This window comes from Gymnoscopelus braueri (assembly GCF_963280865.1).
Source record: "Gymnoscopelus braueri genome assembly, chromosome: 11".
Lineage (NCBI taxonomy): Eukaryota > Metazoa > Chordata > Actinopteri > Myctophiformes > Myctophidae > Gymnoscopelus > Gymnoscopelus braueri.
Genome location: NC_137613.1, coordinates 9,561,925 through 9,578,352, shown reverse-complemented (window position 1 = coordinate 9,578,352; position 16,428 = coordinate 9,561,925). Strand labels below are relative to the sequence as shown.

At 42.6% G+C, this 16,428-nt stretch overlaps 1 protein-coding gene across 1 annotated transcript in view; it reads right to left on the bottom strand.

Annotated features, from left to right (window-relative positions):
- Nucleotides 1-16,428, bottom strand: part of LOC308094908 (uncharacterized protein) — a gene marked incomplete at both ends in the record, with an annotated part of 58,355 nt that overhangs the window by 25,077 nt on the left and 16,850 nt on the right. Inside the window, 7 exons of the mRNA XM_080441731.1 lie at nt 1,703-1,915; nt 3,511-3,594; nt 7,454-7,550; nt 7,695-7,903; nt 10,242-10,302; nt 10,398-10,480; nt 11,967-12,101. Of these exons, the coding sequence (XP_080297857.1) occupies nt 1,703-1,915; nt 3,511-3,594; nt 7,454-7,550; nt 7,695-7,903; nt 10,242-10,302; nt 10,398-10,480; nt 11,967-12,101 (882 nt within the window). The remainder of the gene's footprint in view (nt 1-1,702; nt 1,916-3,510; nt 3,595-7,453; nt 7,551-7,694; nt 7,904-10,241; nt 10,303-10,397; nt 10,481-11,966; nt 12,102-16,428) is intronic.

Genomic DNA, 16,428 nt, shown 5'->3' with positions numbered 1-16,428 from the left:
AAACGATACTGGATGCTTTGCTGTGCAAAAAAATATAAACAAAAAATGAAAGCAATATGAGTATGCAGATATTAAAGAACCAGATGGTAACAATACATGAAAATTAATAAGAGAGGTTTGACAGTGACACAGAGAGCACGTGCACACGCACACACGCACAAACACACGCACACACGCGCAGATATTACTATATTTATGTTTTAGGATGGCTATTTTTTAGAGCATTCTTATTATGATGCATGTGTTGTTTTTATCAGCCTCCTCTCCGCCTCCTGGTGGCTCTGACACTTGCTTTGTGGGCATCGATGAATCAGTCAGGAGGCCGTCCCACATTAACATACGTGGATGTATTCAAGAAAGACGCAGGAGCGCAAAGCACCAACGAGCTGGCCAGATGTATGGAGAACCGGGATGACTGGAAGCGACGATGGAGGGCTCGTTTAAGGACGACCCAGAGAGATGTGCTTTTTGACCTCCCAATTGAGGTCCCACCGCTTTATTTCTTCCTCAGCGTTGCTCTGAATGCTACAGTGGAAATATATTTACTGCTTCTTTGATATGCCACTACTACACTGTTTATCAGTTTCTGTTCATTTATGCTTCTTTTCCACTGTTGTCTCACCATTTTTGAGACAAGGGAGGGAGGAGAGGGGGCGGGATTAAGTGACTATCTATGACATCAAAGTCAAGGGGCCAATCCCAGATTACCTTTCAGCCTAATTATTTAAAAAAAAACAGACCACAGAAAATCCACTGAATGTTCAAAGTTCAGGTTTTTGGGGTGTAATTGAGGTCATAAAACTCCCCAAAAAAAATAATAAACTAGAAAATGTGCTCCTCGGAGCACAAGTCTCCGCCAGCAGACCCGTGCTATTTTAATCAAATGAAATCACTTACCCTATCTTTAACCATAGTTCTCTAGGAATGTTCTGATTCTTACTTTGCTGTGTCATGTAGTCAGCATTTGTGGCTCGTCTTCGTTTTTTGTCATTCTTTGTGGGATTCTTTGTCTCTGTTTAGTGTTCTTTCTCTCTGTTTCTTAGCTTTGGCCTTCTGCGCCTTTGCTTCATCAGGTTTCAGATGATGATTTGCTGCTTTGCTGCTTCTTCAGTTTGCGTGATGGGAGTTAGTTGCATTGTGTGATCTCAGCCTCTCCTGTCTAAGCTATCTATATATTTATATTACATATTGTGATGTCACGTGAAACTGACCAATGTTAGGTGTTCTCAGAGGGACACACACACGCATGGACAGGTGATTTGTACTTGAAGGTACTGTTCCAATCAAGACTGATTGATCCTGTCTTACCTCACTTCAAAAACAAATGGCCAGGCTTTTTGAAGTGACACACCTATTTATAGGATTTTATTTCGTCATGCGTCCCTCTAGCCAATCAAAAGCATTGGTGTCAACATATTGTCACGTGTCACGTGGAGCTTGACCAATGTTAGCTTGGCTAGGGGGGGGGGGAGACACACAGCGGGACGAAGCGAAAACATACTCTCCGCCTCCGGCGGAGACAAAAAAGTGAAAATGAATGTCATAGAACCTTTAACTTCTCTATGGACAAACACAGAACAATGTATATGTAAATGTATGTGTATTGTGTACAGTATGCAACCATTTTGTTTACAGTCTGCGCAAAGCTTGATACATACAGTATATAGGCCTTTTTTGTGAGACCATTGGATGGGAAACTTACATGTAGGTCCTGGACCTTCACCTCCTTGGGTTGGAGGGGCTGAGGTGGGACAATTCTTTACTTCACCTCCTTGGGCTGGAGGGGCTGAGGTGGGACAATTCTTTACTTCACCTCCTTGGGCTGGAGGGGCTGAGGTGGGACAATTCCTGAACCAATGTCCTGTCTGTCCACATCCGAAACAGATGTTCTTTCCTTTGAATATCATTTTCATTCCTGTTTTGGAGGTGATGTGGTCAGACAGAGTGAGCAGTATGAAGCAAGGCAGCACTGGATGGTGCTCTGTAGGATGACACAACATTCTTCCCTTTTCATCTTTCACCATTTTGATCCTTGTAGATCAAAATGGTGAAAGATGAAAAGGGAAGAATGTCGTGTGAAGTTCAGAGAGGAGTTAAGACAGGCAGTGAAGAGTTGCTGGATAACTGGACAAATACTGCAGACGTGGTAAGGGAGAGTGTTAAGAAATACCTTGGGGTGCCCTCGGGACAGAGTAAGGAAGACAAAAAGACCTTGTGGTGGAATGAGGGAGTACACTGTTGGGCCCGGAATGATGCAACTTGGGAACGATGCAAGTTGGGAATGCCCGTTCTACCTGATGTACCCATTGTCAGGGAACCCATTGTACCCGTCTGTCTTTGTCCCATCTATGCCCATATATGGAGATCTCTTTATCTATCTGTCCTTGTCCCATTGTAGATGTCCATATACGGGCATATCGGGTGGATGGGCAGTTCTGGACTACTGCAGACCGACTTCATGCCGGGCAATGCACTCCCTCGGATGAACAAAATAATTAACATCTTGTACATATTGTATCAAGATGGGGGAAAAAAATCACACCCATGTGTGAAGTGGGCGGTGTGGTCATCACAGTGGTCATCATAGTGATGGAAGCTCACTTCCAAAAAAAAATGGATTTTTGGAACTGCATAATCCTATTTATAGGTTATTAATGTCATCATGTGTCTCACTAGCCAATCACAGTGCTGAATAGAGTCAGCCAATAGAGTCAGCCAATCACAGTACAGCTAGGGGTCTACTAATGGGCCAATCACAGTGCAGGAAACTAATACTAATGAGGTGTCCCAACCCCACTTATAGGGGCGGCTACACCGCCCAACAATCACATAATCTCTATTTCTACATACAGGTACTGTATACAGATATTGCTTAAATCTAGTTTACGTTGTCACAGGTTTTGTCTGGCTTTTCACAAGGGTCCATATATGATAGAATCGACTTTTCTGATCTGTGGGCCTCTCCAACCATGTTGTTCCTCTGGTAGAAGTCTACAGATTTTACATTAGTATGTCCCAATCCTGTAATTATATTTACTACCACTTTTTCATGGGAGTGGTGTTTTTATGGCCAAGTGCAGACAGCCTGGTCAGTCTTTAGTTCTTTAAATATTTTTTTTTATTGGTTATAGAACGTACACAATACGTATGCCTGTATTTCTACCAGTTGATGGCATATACATCATACAAACCTCACCAGTCCAGGCGCAGAGGGCCAGGTCGGATGTTACTACTTATTCTGTACTTCATCTGCATTTTCTTCATCCTTACTGTGGTGCTGCTATGACAACTGAATTTCCATCAGCATCAATAAAGGCCCGTCTGCCTGTCTACAGTATGTATCTTAGCTGTATATCATCCAACATACGTATGATATGATAGATACTGTACTCATGATTCCCTTTAGAGACAACATCTCATCATTGTTGTCTTGATTTCTCACTACACTGCTTTACTTTGGTTTTAGGGTTTCCCAACTTTCAAGGGCTGTGGGTTGACATCCACTCTCACCTGTTGAGTTGGGACATTTCCTTGCCCAATGTCCTTTCTGACCACATTTCCAACAGGTGTCTGCAGCATCCCAATCTGTCCATCCTGTGTAGGAAAAACACATATTAGGTGATCTATGATCGTTTATCATCGTCTTCATCAGGCCGAAGGCTGGATACTTTTGTTTTCGCGCTGTGTGTGTGTGTGTATGCGTGTGCAGCTACTGTAATCTGGCACAGCTGGACCAATAAATAAAACTAAAACAATACAACTTTGCACGCACTCTCCCAGTAGGCCAAGGAAGAACCTCCACCCAAAATGTTTCAGACAAAAATAAATAGAAACATAAATCAAACGCAGGAAATGGGGCTAGATAGGGCAAACCATCCTCCAGCACAACCAGGCAGGCCTTAACCTGGAACCTAAAAGGCGAAAAGAAAGTAAGGAAGACCTGGAAACGGCTAGAAAATAAGAAAATCGGCCAACACTGAAGCAGCTGGAGGAAGTTCAAGAATGACCTATGCTCCCCAAAGAGCAAAAGGGCTTCAGTCAAGTTGGTTTGGCACACCAAATCTCTTACATCACTTCCCTTAACCTAAACATACGAAGATTATAAGGCACTTGTCATTGGATAGATTATTTGCACACAGCGCACACACACATTGAGAGAGACTCCAAGCTCAGCAACCTGTACCTCTTAAACCCATGTTCTCTGGCTGTAAGCGCACATGTCTTCTGTACCTACCACATCCATGTCCCCTGGCTCTACGTTGCCCAGACATCCTCTGTCTGCACAACAGTCTGAGTCCAACCAAAGGCCTTGCACCTGATTGATACTTTGTGTCATGCCCTGAACATGGCAGCATAAAGGAAATTCATGTTTAATCCATGTAGCAGCAGGAGGGTGTAGTGACTGTGGTGTCTTGCTGGGCCCAGCCCGACCTAATTACCCCATGTGCTGCAGGTGTGCCTGTGAGTTGGCAGAGCCACTCCTGTCTCCCCCAACTGCAGACAACACCTAGACCATGCCCCCCTGCCACCTTCCAGTATTATCTCATATTAACCGATTGTTTACCAGAAATGGAAAAAACATGTTTTTCACACTTTTAGAGCATAGAGTCAACATTATTATAGGGCAAGACCACTTTGGTAGAGGTTTGGGTTGTGTATTTACCTTGCCATGATGTAACTCCAAAGGTGGACAAGAAATTAAAAATAATTACTCCATTGATTAGAAATTGATAATTCAAAATATGCTCCTCATTGACTTACATCGTACGGTAAAACAGCTCTCAAAGTCACTCTTTTAGCACCTAAACAAACACAAACAAAGTTGATTCAGACAATATAGAACATCACCAAACCCAGTACTGTTTTTTTTATATAAAAATGTTAACTTCCTGTTGATTTTGCAATTTTTATTAAGAAGAAAACCCGGACTGGATTCGCGGATCCGGATCTCCGGATCCGGATCTTCAAATAGTAAAATCAGCAGGAAGTTAACATTTTTATTAAAAAAACAAACAGTGCTGGGTTTGGTGATGTTCTATATTGTCTGAATCAGCTTTGTTCGTGTTCGTTTACGTGCTAAAAGAGTGACTTTGAGAGCTGTTTTACAGTACAATGTAAGTCAATGAGGAGCAAATTTAGAATGATCAATTTCTAAACAATGGAGCAATTATTTTTTATTTCTTGTCCACCTTTGGAGTTACATCATGGCAAGGTAAATACACAACCCAAACCTCTACCAAAGTGGTCTTGCCCTTTAAAAGATGACCAAAAAAAGAAAGAAATCCATGTTTGTGTATTTTTATGTGAAAAGTCCCTAAAAGTCAAAAGCAACATACTGCGTGATGATGACATATGCAAGCCCTTATGAATATATATGAATCGTGATTTAATTCACCCGTGCGATTCCCATAGCTCATGTTCCTCCACTCGCACAGGATTTTCATTTGGGAGACACTCTTGGGCTGGGCTGCTATACATGTTCTTTATTCAACTCAAGATGACGGCTAGACGGTGCATTACTAGTTTTAAACTTAAACAGTAGTTGAGAAATAAGCGATGCTGTACATAAACGTGCCTCAGCATTGCCCATCTCTCTCTCTCTCCGTCTCACTGCATGAGACACAAACAGCTCTGGCCTTTGTGTATGTGTGTGTAGAGCCCTCAATCCCATAGCCAGAGGGATGGGACCGTCGGCTGAGACTGTGATTGGTTAAGGCAAAACACGCCTCCATTTCAGAATCAAGTATAGAAAAAAGGTTAGAAAAAACTTCATTTCATTTTTAAAGTGAGTCTGCCGCGTACAGAAGACTATAAATAGTTTCCTGACATTTTGTTTTACTCTGACATTCCAGAGTGGTCCTTGGGGAGTATGCCAGAGTGGTCTTTGCATATACCCTTTAACCTCTTAGATTAGATTTATCTCCTATAGGCAGAAAAAAAGGTTGTTGTGGGAAAGGAGCCAGTAGAAGGTGGTGTGACTATTGTCATGGCAGACTGAGCCTTGAACAGTGTTTGGTGCAACAGTGTCCTAATGGCCCTATAAGACAATCTATTAGAGGAAGGGAGCAAGAACTCGGCTTCACTATTACTCCCAGAAGGTCTACGAGACACCCTGCAGAAACCCTGACAGACCCGGAAATCTGCCTGCTATCTAATTAAGTAAAACAGGCACTTAACCCTTAACCAGAGTGGAGTTATAGTGTGCCAAGTTTGGCCACACAAAGCCAAGGTCATAACCAATAGCACCCCCCAAGGATATCTGCCAGCTCTTAATGGCGTGACCAGTGTATAGAAATATAAAATATTGTTAAAATATTTATTTTTTAATTTCCATTTTTGCTAAGCAGCTAGCTAGTCTTCCAAAAATGTGGATTCCAGTAGGACTAGTAGTAGGCAAAATAGAGGGGTATGTTAAAAGATAGCACCCAACATAAACAGATGGATAATGGCTTGTCAGCTTATGGTTTACAGAGCATCATAGTTGGGTACGAGCCCAGTGTGCATAATATCTATGATTTGCTAGTTCTAGTCCATAGCCTGGCAGGATGCTTATCCAATAGCCCAGAGTCATGATTGTTCTGCAATTAATAATTGCGAACGCGGAAGGAGCCCAAGTGGAGCTTACTATGAAACCGTGCTCGGGTTGTGTGTGTCTCCGTCTGTCTGTGGCGCTGCCTGTGCGCAGCCGCGCCCCCATGTCACTCACGCTCTAATAGACCATATTCACACGGCGGCCATATTGGAATTTAACATTGAAAGTGCCGCCACCCGGGGTGGCTACTTTCATTGACTTCATAGAAACATGGCCGCCGTGTGAATATGGTCTATTGGCTGCTGACAGATCTCAGAGTGGAGCTTACTATGAAACCAACCCGATCGCCCCCCAAACACAGTGAAATAGCACGGATTGACAAACGGCAATTCCGTGCATAGATGACTAGGAACTCCGAAACTCTGTGCATATAGAACCATATCCCCCCCATTAACTTCAATACGAGGCGGGGGCAGTCACGTGACTTTCTCTCTACGCTCTCCCCATCACGGTGAAATAACACGGACTACAAGTCTGTAAATACACAACATAACAATTTAAAAAAGACACAAAAAAAATAGGGCTGCGTTCGCTTCCCGCGTTCGCGCGTCTTACTTGTAATAAAAAAGGCATAGTTGTTTTTGACTGAAAATTAAGGTCTGCTGTCAGCAAAATAACTGACACTGCCAAGTAGTATGTAGCGGTCACACACACACACACACACACACACACACACACACACACACACACACACACACACACACACACACACACACACACACACACACACACACACACACACACACACACACACACACACACACACACACACACACACCAGATACTGAGAGATACTGAACACACATCATAGCACGTGTTCTAGAAAGGAATATAGCTTCCCATGTGACCCATATATTATACCAGAGGTGCTTGGGTAGTCCTGCTGGTCTTCTGGTGGGCCGTAGGTGCTTGGGTAGACCTGCTGCTCTCCTGGTGGGCCGTAGGTGCTTGGGTAGACCTGCTGCTCACCTGGTGGGCAGTAGGTGCTTGGGTAGACTTGCTGGTCTATTGGTGGACCGTAGGTGCTTGGGTAGACTTGCTGGTCTCCCGGTGGACAGTAGCTGCTTGAGTAGTGGGAGCCCAGCCAGGTGTTTGGGTAGACTTGCTGGTCTCCCGGTGGACAGTAGCTGCTTGAGTATTGGGAGCCCAGCCAGGTGTTTGGGTAGACTTGCCGGTATCCCGACGGACAATAGATGCTTGGGAAGACTTGCTGTACTCCCGGTGGAGGGTAGATGTTGTTTGTGTAGACTTGTCCCATCATGTCTGCCAAAGATACTTGGCTAGACAACATTGGGTAGACTTGCAGGTCACCTGGTGAACAGAAGGCTGTTAAAATGGTGACTCATTAGTTTGACTGGACAATGGAAAAGCAAGCAGTGAAGGAGGGATTTCCTTGAAACACATTCATCAGCTCACCCTCCCAGCTCTTACAGAATGTAAGAGCTGGGGGGGGGGGGGGGGAGCCACGCTCGCTGAAGCCTCTCAACACACACATTGTGCCAGTGTACTAATGAATATAACTACATACAACGTCTGACTACTGTAACGTCAGCTAAGGCGTACCAAGGAAAATCTAATTGTACAAAACCTCCTCCCCCACAGTGGTCACTGGTCAGCCTGGTGTGGGGCGCGAGCCGGGTAACTTCCATTTACAAAACACATACTGTAACAAGTAAGCTGCTGTATGGCTCATTATATCCCCTGTCATTCTGGTAACAGTGGTTTTGGGTGAGAGAAGCATTTCTCAACCCAACTCAAAGCCCCACCAGTAATTCCTGGCATTAACTTCATTGACTTTTTAAATCTCCCTCCCTGCTGAGTTGCCAACAGATCGGTGTGATAAACGAGCTACATCAGAATTTTTCCCCATAAGTGCAGGTTGTGGATAAAATTTACATCTGCTGTACTGTAATTGCCTCCACTTCCATCCCTAACCAAGCATAAGACACAAACATCATTGTTCTCAGTAGATGTGCTGACATTTGCCAGGTGTGTATACTCCCGGAACTGATTTATAAGTTATATCCGTGCGGTTGTGGGCAAGTGGCAAATCTATAACTCGAAAAAATAATTCATTTGGGTGGATGGTGGGCATAATTATGATTTAGTTGTAGAAGTGGATTTGGGTGACGTCAGAGCCCATCCTGGCATCTCTACTGCACAGTCAAATCCTCAGTGTTAATTTAACGCTGTCAGACTTACAAAAGTATGAACTCATGCATCAGGGGCCACACTCCAAGAGGGGAGTGTGCCCTTTGTTCAGTTATCCTTTTGTCCAGAGGGTATATGCACAACATTAAACAGGGATCAACTCAGCTCAAGATCAGCATATTTATGCAGCAATACACAGGAACAACACAACACATGTGAACCAATAATGCAAGATAGGTAAAAACAAATACTCAACGTATCAAAGGTTTTGCTTCGTAAAGGCTCAAGAGCGATTAGTCCACACAGGGAAAGGATCGGGAGGCGCCTCGCATGCACGAACAACAGAGTCAGTAAAACCAAAGTCTGTAGGGTCGCGGAGAATTCTAATGTAACAGGATGTGTAATGTTACTATATACTAAGGAAACCAGTGAGGGGCTATCCCCAAAAAGGGAGTTTGGATTGGATAACTTTGACATGCACGTCAAAGTTATGGGACGTGCCAAGTGGTTGCTATAGTATTCTCAAGTCTCCTCAACTGCTAAAGGAAACAGGTGTAGATAAGATCGCCGCGGTCAACGGGAGTATGTCGGTGTTTCTAGTGCAATAGTCACCAGACAGGATACGTAGGCAGGTGTCAAACTTTCAGACAGTTATGATCAAAGTTTCAGACAGTTTGATATTTAATATGCAGCCGACGCCTGCATCCTGTTTTTATCAATTTGAGTAAGTAGGTATCAAATAGGTAGTTTCAGTCAATGTTATGTTCATAAGGTGAAGTGGAAATTTCCACTTGTCGTGACACTTAAAAATGTAGAGGCCCAGAAAATGTAAAGTGATGTTCAGTCTTTAAAATGGATGCTGATAAAATATGTGCCATATTTTCCCATCAGAACACCAAACATTTTACTCTGTGTGTGATAACAGATTGAAGCCAGGCCTTAACTGTACCCTTAACTGGTGCTCGGGCACGGGCAAACGCACCCATCTGGCAATATAGGCGACCGCCTGGGGCTCCAGCAGACAGGGGCCTCGTGAGAGTTCCTCGAATTATTTTAACATTATTTTTTTTATTAATAAACCGTTTTTAATTCCAATTTAGGCCCTCAAAAATCATATGCAAAAATGCCCCAAAAGGGCTTATTTTACATAAGCATCAATGTGCCCCAATCACCCCCCAGTGCACAGGCAGTAGACTGTATGACTAGTAATCACATGCCATGCTATTATTTCATGTCTGTAGATAGCAATGTTACTGCATGCATTGCTATTATTATTAGGGCAAGCTTCCTGGTGGACTGCACTCAGTAGAGCGTACTGAGTGCACTTTTCTAATGAACGTTAAAATTATGAAACACTTATTTCATTTGTGGTCATAAAAACCCAGCTAAGGAGACCCCTCCCTGAAATAGACAACCTAAAAGGTTTATGGCGAAAACCTAGATCCCAATTCCGGTTTTCCACATTTGTCTTGGCATAATGCTGAGCCTGCAAGCTTACCACATGTGTCTGTGCTGGACTGGCTGTTGGATGGGCATGTGCCCTTAACAATCAGGGGCTCCTGAAAAAGAAAAATACATCAAAAACTATAAAGCGGTTGTTTGTTTGACAGTGATGGCTGCCACCAGTGTATTGTTGAAGAGGTATTCAACTTACGAAGAACAAGAACTCTGGATTCCTCTGGGCTGCAGGACAATCTCTAAACTCAAGCAAAAATTCCCTTGTGTAGGAAATTCTTCCTAAAACAAAAAAAAAAGTATAAAGTGTTCCCATCAACCAGTCATCAATTCAACATCAGGGTCAATTCCCTAAGACCTGATGAATCTAACTTTTATACATAGATTTGTTGTGTGTGTGTGTGTGTGTGTGTGTGTGTGTGTGTGTGTGTGTGTGTGTGTGTGTGTGTGTGTGTGTGTGTGTGTGTGTGTGTGTGTGTCTGACCACAGTAAACTTTTGCATTCAACTTGATGATCAGTGTCATGATTCTTGTGCACACTGACAGCAGGCAAAGGACCTCAAATATAATATATTTTTCAAATCGATCAACAACTATGTAACTGTTTTCACTAATAATGTCAGAGCAATCGTTACTCTACGGCCAAGGCTATGGCATTAGCCATAGACATAAATATGTAGAGGGCAGCGATTCAGGAGTCCCGAGTTGGTGTTGGCTAGTCCGCACTCTCGCATCGCATAGACATGGGCTTCATAGGAAGTGTTACGGAAATCCCTGTGTCCTAAATGGCTGAGAGGACACCATGGATCTAAATGTATTAAAAAAACATGCTGGACTCCGTACTGATCATTTGTATTTATTAAAAGTAATAGATGCGGTATACTTTGCACATGCTAACTCACACATGCAACCTCTCGGAATACCAAGAGCTGCTCAGCCACATAAGCTCTATTTTACACTTTATTGTACAATTGATTGATGCCTTAAAAAAAAGAAAGAAAAAAAAGAAAAGCTAACATGTTTATATGGGAAATGGTCTGTAGAACTCTGTACAATGTATATTATGATTTCATGTGTAATGCTGTGTAACCGTAGGTCCTTTTTGTTCTGTAATGTTATGGCCACGCCCCACCATTGCCATGGTGATGTCCTTGAGTAGTGATCCTCAGCAACTGAGCTGATCTAGAGCTGTATACGAGCAACTGGTTTGTCTGTGATCCACTCATATACAGTAGCACTGAAAAAGGTCCTAGGACTGAAACGTTTGCAACTTTTTTGCACCCCTCACTTTGAGCGCAGAGCACTTTATGACCATGTCTAAGGAGTCTTCTTTAATAGTTTATGCAGAGAGCGAGTCTTTTTCTGCCAGTTTTCCTTTACGTTTTTGAGACTGCACCTGCAGTCAACTCTGAACAAAGGACAAAGAAGGGCGCAACAGTTTACCCTGTACTTTAGTGCCATTCAACTTAAAAATGCAGGAGGAGATTTTTTTTTGAAGGAGGCATGAGCTCGGCCCTGGCCTCCCTAGGCTGGTGGGGGGAGTGTAGTGCCCAGGATCACTTAGCAAATTGGCACCGGGTGAAAAAAAGGGTTCCAAAAATCGAGGGATAAAAAATTTAACAAAAATGCTTTAAGAACCAGACTATATATCTCAATCAAATTTACAGCAGGGAAAAGAAGAGAATATCAGAGGATTTGTTACTCACAGGGAAGTGATTCTTTCTGTGCCACAAACCAAAACATTTACAAACAAACCAAAAAACACTCACTTCTTTTTGTTTCGCTCGTCTCAGTGTCAGAGCGATGTACTGCCACTTCCTTCTCTGTTGAAACAACACTTTCTTTCATGGACACTGGGTCATGATGAGAGGTGCTGCTGGCTTTGACACCGTCAGGGACATGAACTGAAAAGAACACAGTAACTTACAATATTACAATACAATTCTTAGACGGTTAGGATCTGAGACGGAAGGTGATATGTATGTAAAGGTTTCTCTCGGAGGAACAAGGGACGGGTGTGTGAAGGTTCTCTACATTCCATCCTATATTAAAATTGGCTAATCATTCTGACTCAGCCATAAACAAACCACGGCCACGTGACAACATAAACAGACCACAGCCACGTCACTATGAGAACATAACCATAAACGAACCACGAGTCAGCTCCATGTATGGGCGTATGACAATGTACAAATCCCACATCACATTCTTAACACCAGACCACAAAGTAATCGAAAATCGTGATATTCAATGTACTGTAATTGTGAAACTTTGCAATTCATTTCAACATAATTATTTGGTCAGTTGTTTCACCTTGTCCACGTCTACTGACAATTACACAAGGGTCGATAACCGCAACATCGCATACAACCCAACATCTCGTCACTGTTGTAAAACTTATACAATGCATGTTAATGCTGTCTCTTCCACTGTGTCCACTGATTGCAACTGTCTTAAATGCAACACGTATACTCTGTCTTTCTCTGAATAAACCAGAACATATTGAACTCATACACTTGTTTGGACTTGGTACGGTGTCACCACCCAGGTTCTCAAGAAACTACAATAATGTACAAAACTCCGCTGCCCGCCTGCTCACCAGAACCCGATCCAGGGACCACATCACACCAGTCCCTCCACGACCTTCCCTGGCTCCCAGTCCAACGAAAAGAATAGATTTCAAGACACTGATCACCACCTATACTCTCTGACCTCCTCAAACGCCACGCCCCTCCCGCTCCCTCATGTCCGGTGATGGCAACCCCCTGGACGTCCCCAGGACAAATAAACAAACCTGGGGTGGCAGGGCTCACTCAGTGGGCCTGATTTGAACCACACAAAGAACAGATTTAGAGACACACATCCCCCGCAGGATGTTACACACTGGATGCTCCTATATGGTCAATGATTAACAGTGATCTAAAACAGCACATAGTCTTTGTACTTATTTACATGTATCTACACATAATACCATATACCATTATACATTAATATACCAGCACCCATATTGTAATGCTCTCGCATTACAATACAGCCATGCACATTTCTCCTACTGTGGTCAACCTTAAAGTTTGGATACTGAGTGGCACAGCTCACATTCCAGAGTGGTTGCCCTAACACCAGATGTCCAGTTCCCAGGGGTCATCTGACCTTAGCTGACCACTATATTCTAACTCTTCTATTCTATTCTTCTATAGTCTTACTCTTACCTAACTCATGTACAATGGACTCTCACACACACACACACACACACACAAACTTAATTTAGCACACACACATTTACACACACACAGTCTCAGTACTTGTAACGCACACACATACGTGCACACTGAAGCACATCCTTGCATGCCCACACACACACACATAGGATACACACTGTTTGGACATCTGGATCTCAACACACACCTCGTGCACAAGCCTATAGGAAAAAAACAGCATGCATGTGCACACACACTGGGTATATGTATTCTGAGTTGAGATCTGTCTCTTGTCCAGCTGAAGCTGCCATGTGATGTTAACTCTTTACTCTCCTTAAATAAAGTAACAAAGAAGTAATGCCTGGACTCTCTCATTCATCTCAATAGAGGCGAATAGTCCCACAGATTAATGCACTTTACCACACCGCGATATGAGCTTGTCGATCAGCTATTTTTGAAAAAATATATATTTTTAAAGCGAACATTTGTAACTCAAATCTTTGCTTCTGGGGGGTCCCTGGAACAAAATATTTTGCGATGGGGGTCCGCAGCCAAATACATAATTTTTTTCAAAGAACTGTTAGGATTTAGAAGACATTTGTAGAATCGGAAAATCAGGTCTTAATGGGTTAAATAAACCTGCAACATCACTGTTTTTCATGGACACTGGCTCATGAGAGGCGCTGCTGGTTTTCAACTTGCGCCTTTTCTTTTCAACTGAAAAGAACAAGCAACATTGAAGAACAAAAAAATACAAATAACTCTCAGAAGGAGATGATCCGAGAGGAACGGGTGTATGTGCAAGTTTTCCATATTATCTTTGGTCTTGTGTTATAGGGATGCACAGTACATTAAATGCATTAATTCAAACATCTTATTTGGTCATCTGTTGCTTTTTGCCCTCATCTCCTTATTAAATATTGGTTAGTCAGAAAATTGTCATCTCCACATCCAACACTCACAGAAAAAAATCACAGAGGCCATTACATACAGTAACTTTGGTCCAAGGAACAGAGCTACAGTATGTGTATTGGCAATAAACCGGTGATACAATGTTATCACAATACAGATTCAAGATTCACATTTTCAATAGTTACATCTTGTGTTCAAGTACAGAAGACTAACAGTCTTTTGTTCAGTTTGTTCAGACATTGTAGCAGCAATAATGAACATAAAAACAATATTTAAAAAATGTTATCAAGTAATAACAGCAATATTCAACCAGGATAATGAAGTTTGTACATTGGTCCTAGAGCACTTGAGATGCGCAAAGTGGTGTGTGCAAGGTTCCTACTTCTAAAGTTATATCTATTTAAATGCATGTATGTGTGAATGTAAAGGTTTCTAAGTGTGTGTGTGTGTGTGTGTGTGTGTGTGTGTGTGTGTGTGTGTGTGTGTGTGTGTGTGTGTGTGTGTGTGTGTGTGTGCGTGTGTTGGGGGGGGCTAGATGTGGGTGCGCTTTCCTGTAGTCCACACTCAGCTCCATCGATCGATCAGCTAAACTAAAATTGTTCCGTCTGACCCAACCTTGCTGTTCGGGGGACTACACTAAATGTCAATGATGTAGAGAGTCAACCCGCACCATTGTGTCAGGGTCAGGGGGGCAGAAGTGTTGGAGCCCATTCTCATTGCAAAGTTCCTCTTCTCCAGGCGTGAGAAGGCAATGAGCAGTGTTGTGTCTATGACCGTGACCACTTAGAGTGTTGTGTCTATGGCCGCTAAGAGTGTTGTGTCTATGGCCGGTAAGAGAATTGGTGGGGGTCTAGGGTGGGTGTCAAGCAGCTGCTTCTCAAAGCATTTGCTCACATGGGGATGAAGGCTACAAGACGCCAGTCATCTAAACCAGTTACCAGTTGTAGACCATTTGAAACAGGAGGGGAAGGAGTGATCGTAATAGTACGATATATTATGGTATCGTAATATATAGCGATAACTGTTACCAAGGCAATATACGTTTTGCCTCTATATATATCAGTATACATGGGTATAAATATTCTCACACCTCTACCAATTAAGATACAGCACAAACACTATGAACAAGGGCGTAAAAAAAAAAAAAAAATTAAAAACATAATTATTTCCCTTTCATAATGATTTTCCATCATTATGAATAATCATGATTTACAATGATGATTACAATGTTAGAGCTGCAATCTGTAACGTGTCCTGCCAAAAATCTTTAACATTACAGAAGTCGACAATCCCACGCTTCGCCACTAATACAAAAAACAAAACCATTTGGTGAGCTCAAGTGCTGTTAACGCTCTCGTTCTCTGGTCTCTGGTCTCCTAAAGCAGCGGTTCTCAAGCATGGGGTCACGGGAAGGTGCTGTTGGGGTCGCATATTGGCAACCAAAAAAAGAAGAATTCTTTTAAATAAAGAAACGGTAAAAAAACAACAACATGGGAGTGAGTCGCAACAGAGTCTTTTTGTGACAATATTATTCATTCATTTCATTGATAAGATAGGCCCACATACAGTATCAGCAGGAACTACTACTTTCACTTCATTTTCTAATGAATATTCATATATAAGGCCAGCAATGTATGCTTTTATTTTAGGATATTCTTTATTTCCACTTTGGAACCCACATCACAGGAAATCTATCTCAATTTGGGAGTCTTCGTTTCCTATCGTTTTCCATCGAATCCTGGTCTCCCGCGTGAGAGACCAAACATCTACCGCTGATCCAAGAGGCAATCCCTGCTTGGCCAGGGGAGATATATATTGCACATAATGAGCTTCAGACAGTACTACTTGTCAGCCAGTAGGTGTCCTACCACTACCAGACACCAGGGTCTACATTTTCTATGACGAATAGGGAGACCAAATGGAGACCACCTCCAACCACTGCAAATGTGGTATCTATATTGCATTAACAAACTACACTGCAAATTGATAAAAAATATATAATTGTATTCCATTTAAATTAGTTCCAGATTGCAGCTTTAATCACAAAAGAATATAATTGTAAACATACAGTAACAGTGCAGTCCTATCTGTCTTCTTTGGTTGGTGAGGTCTTTACTTGTGT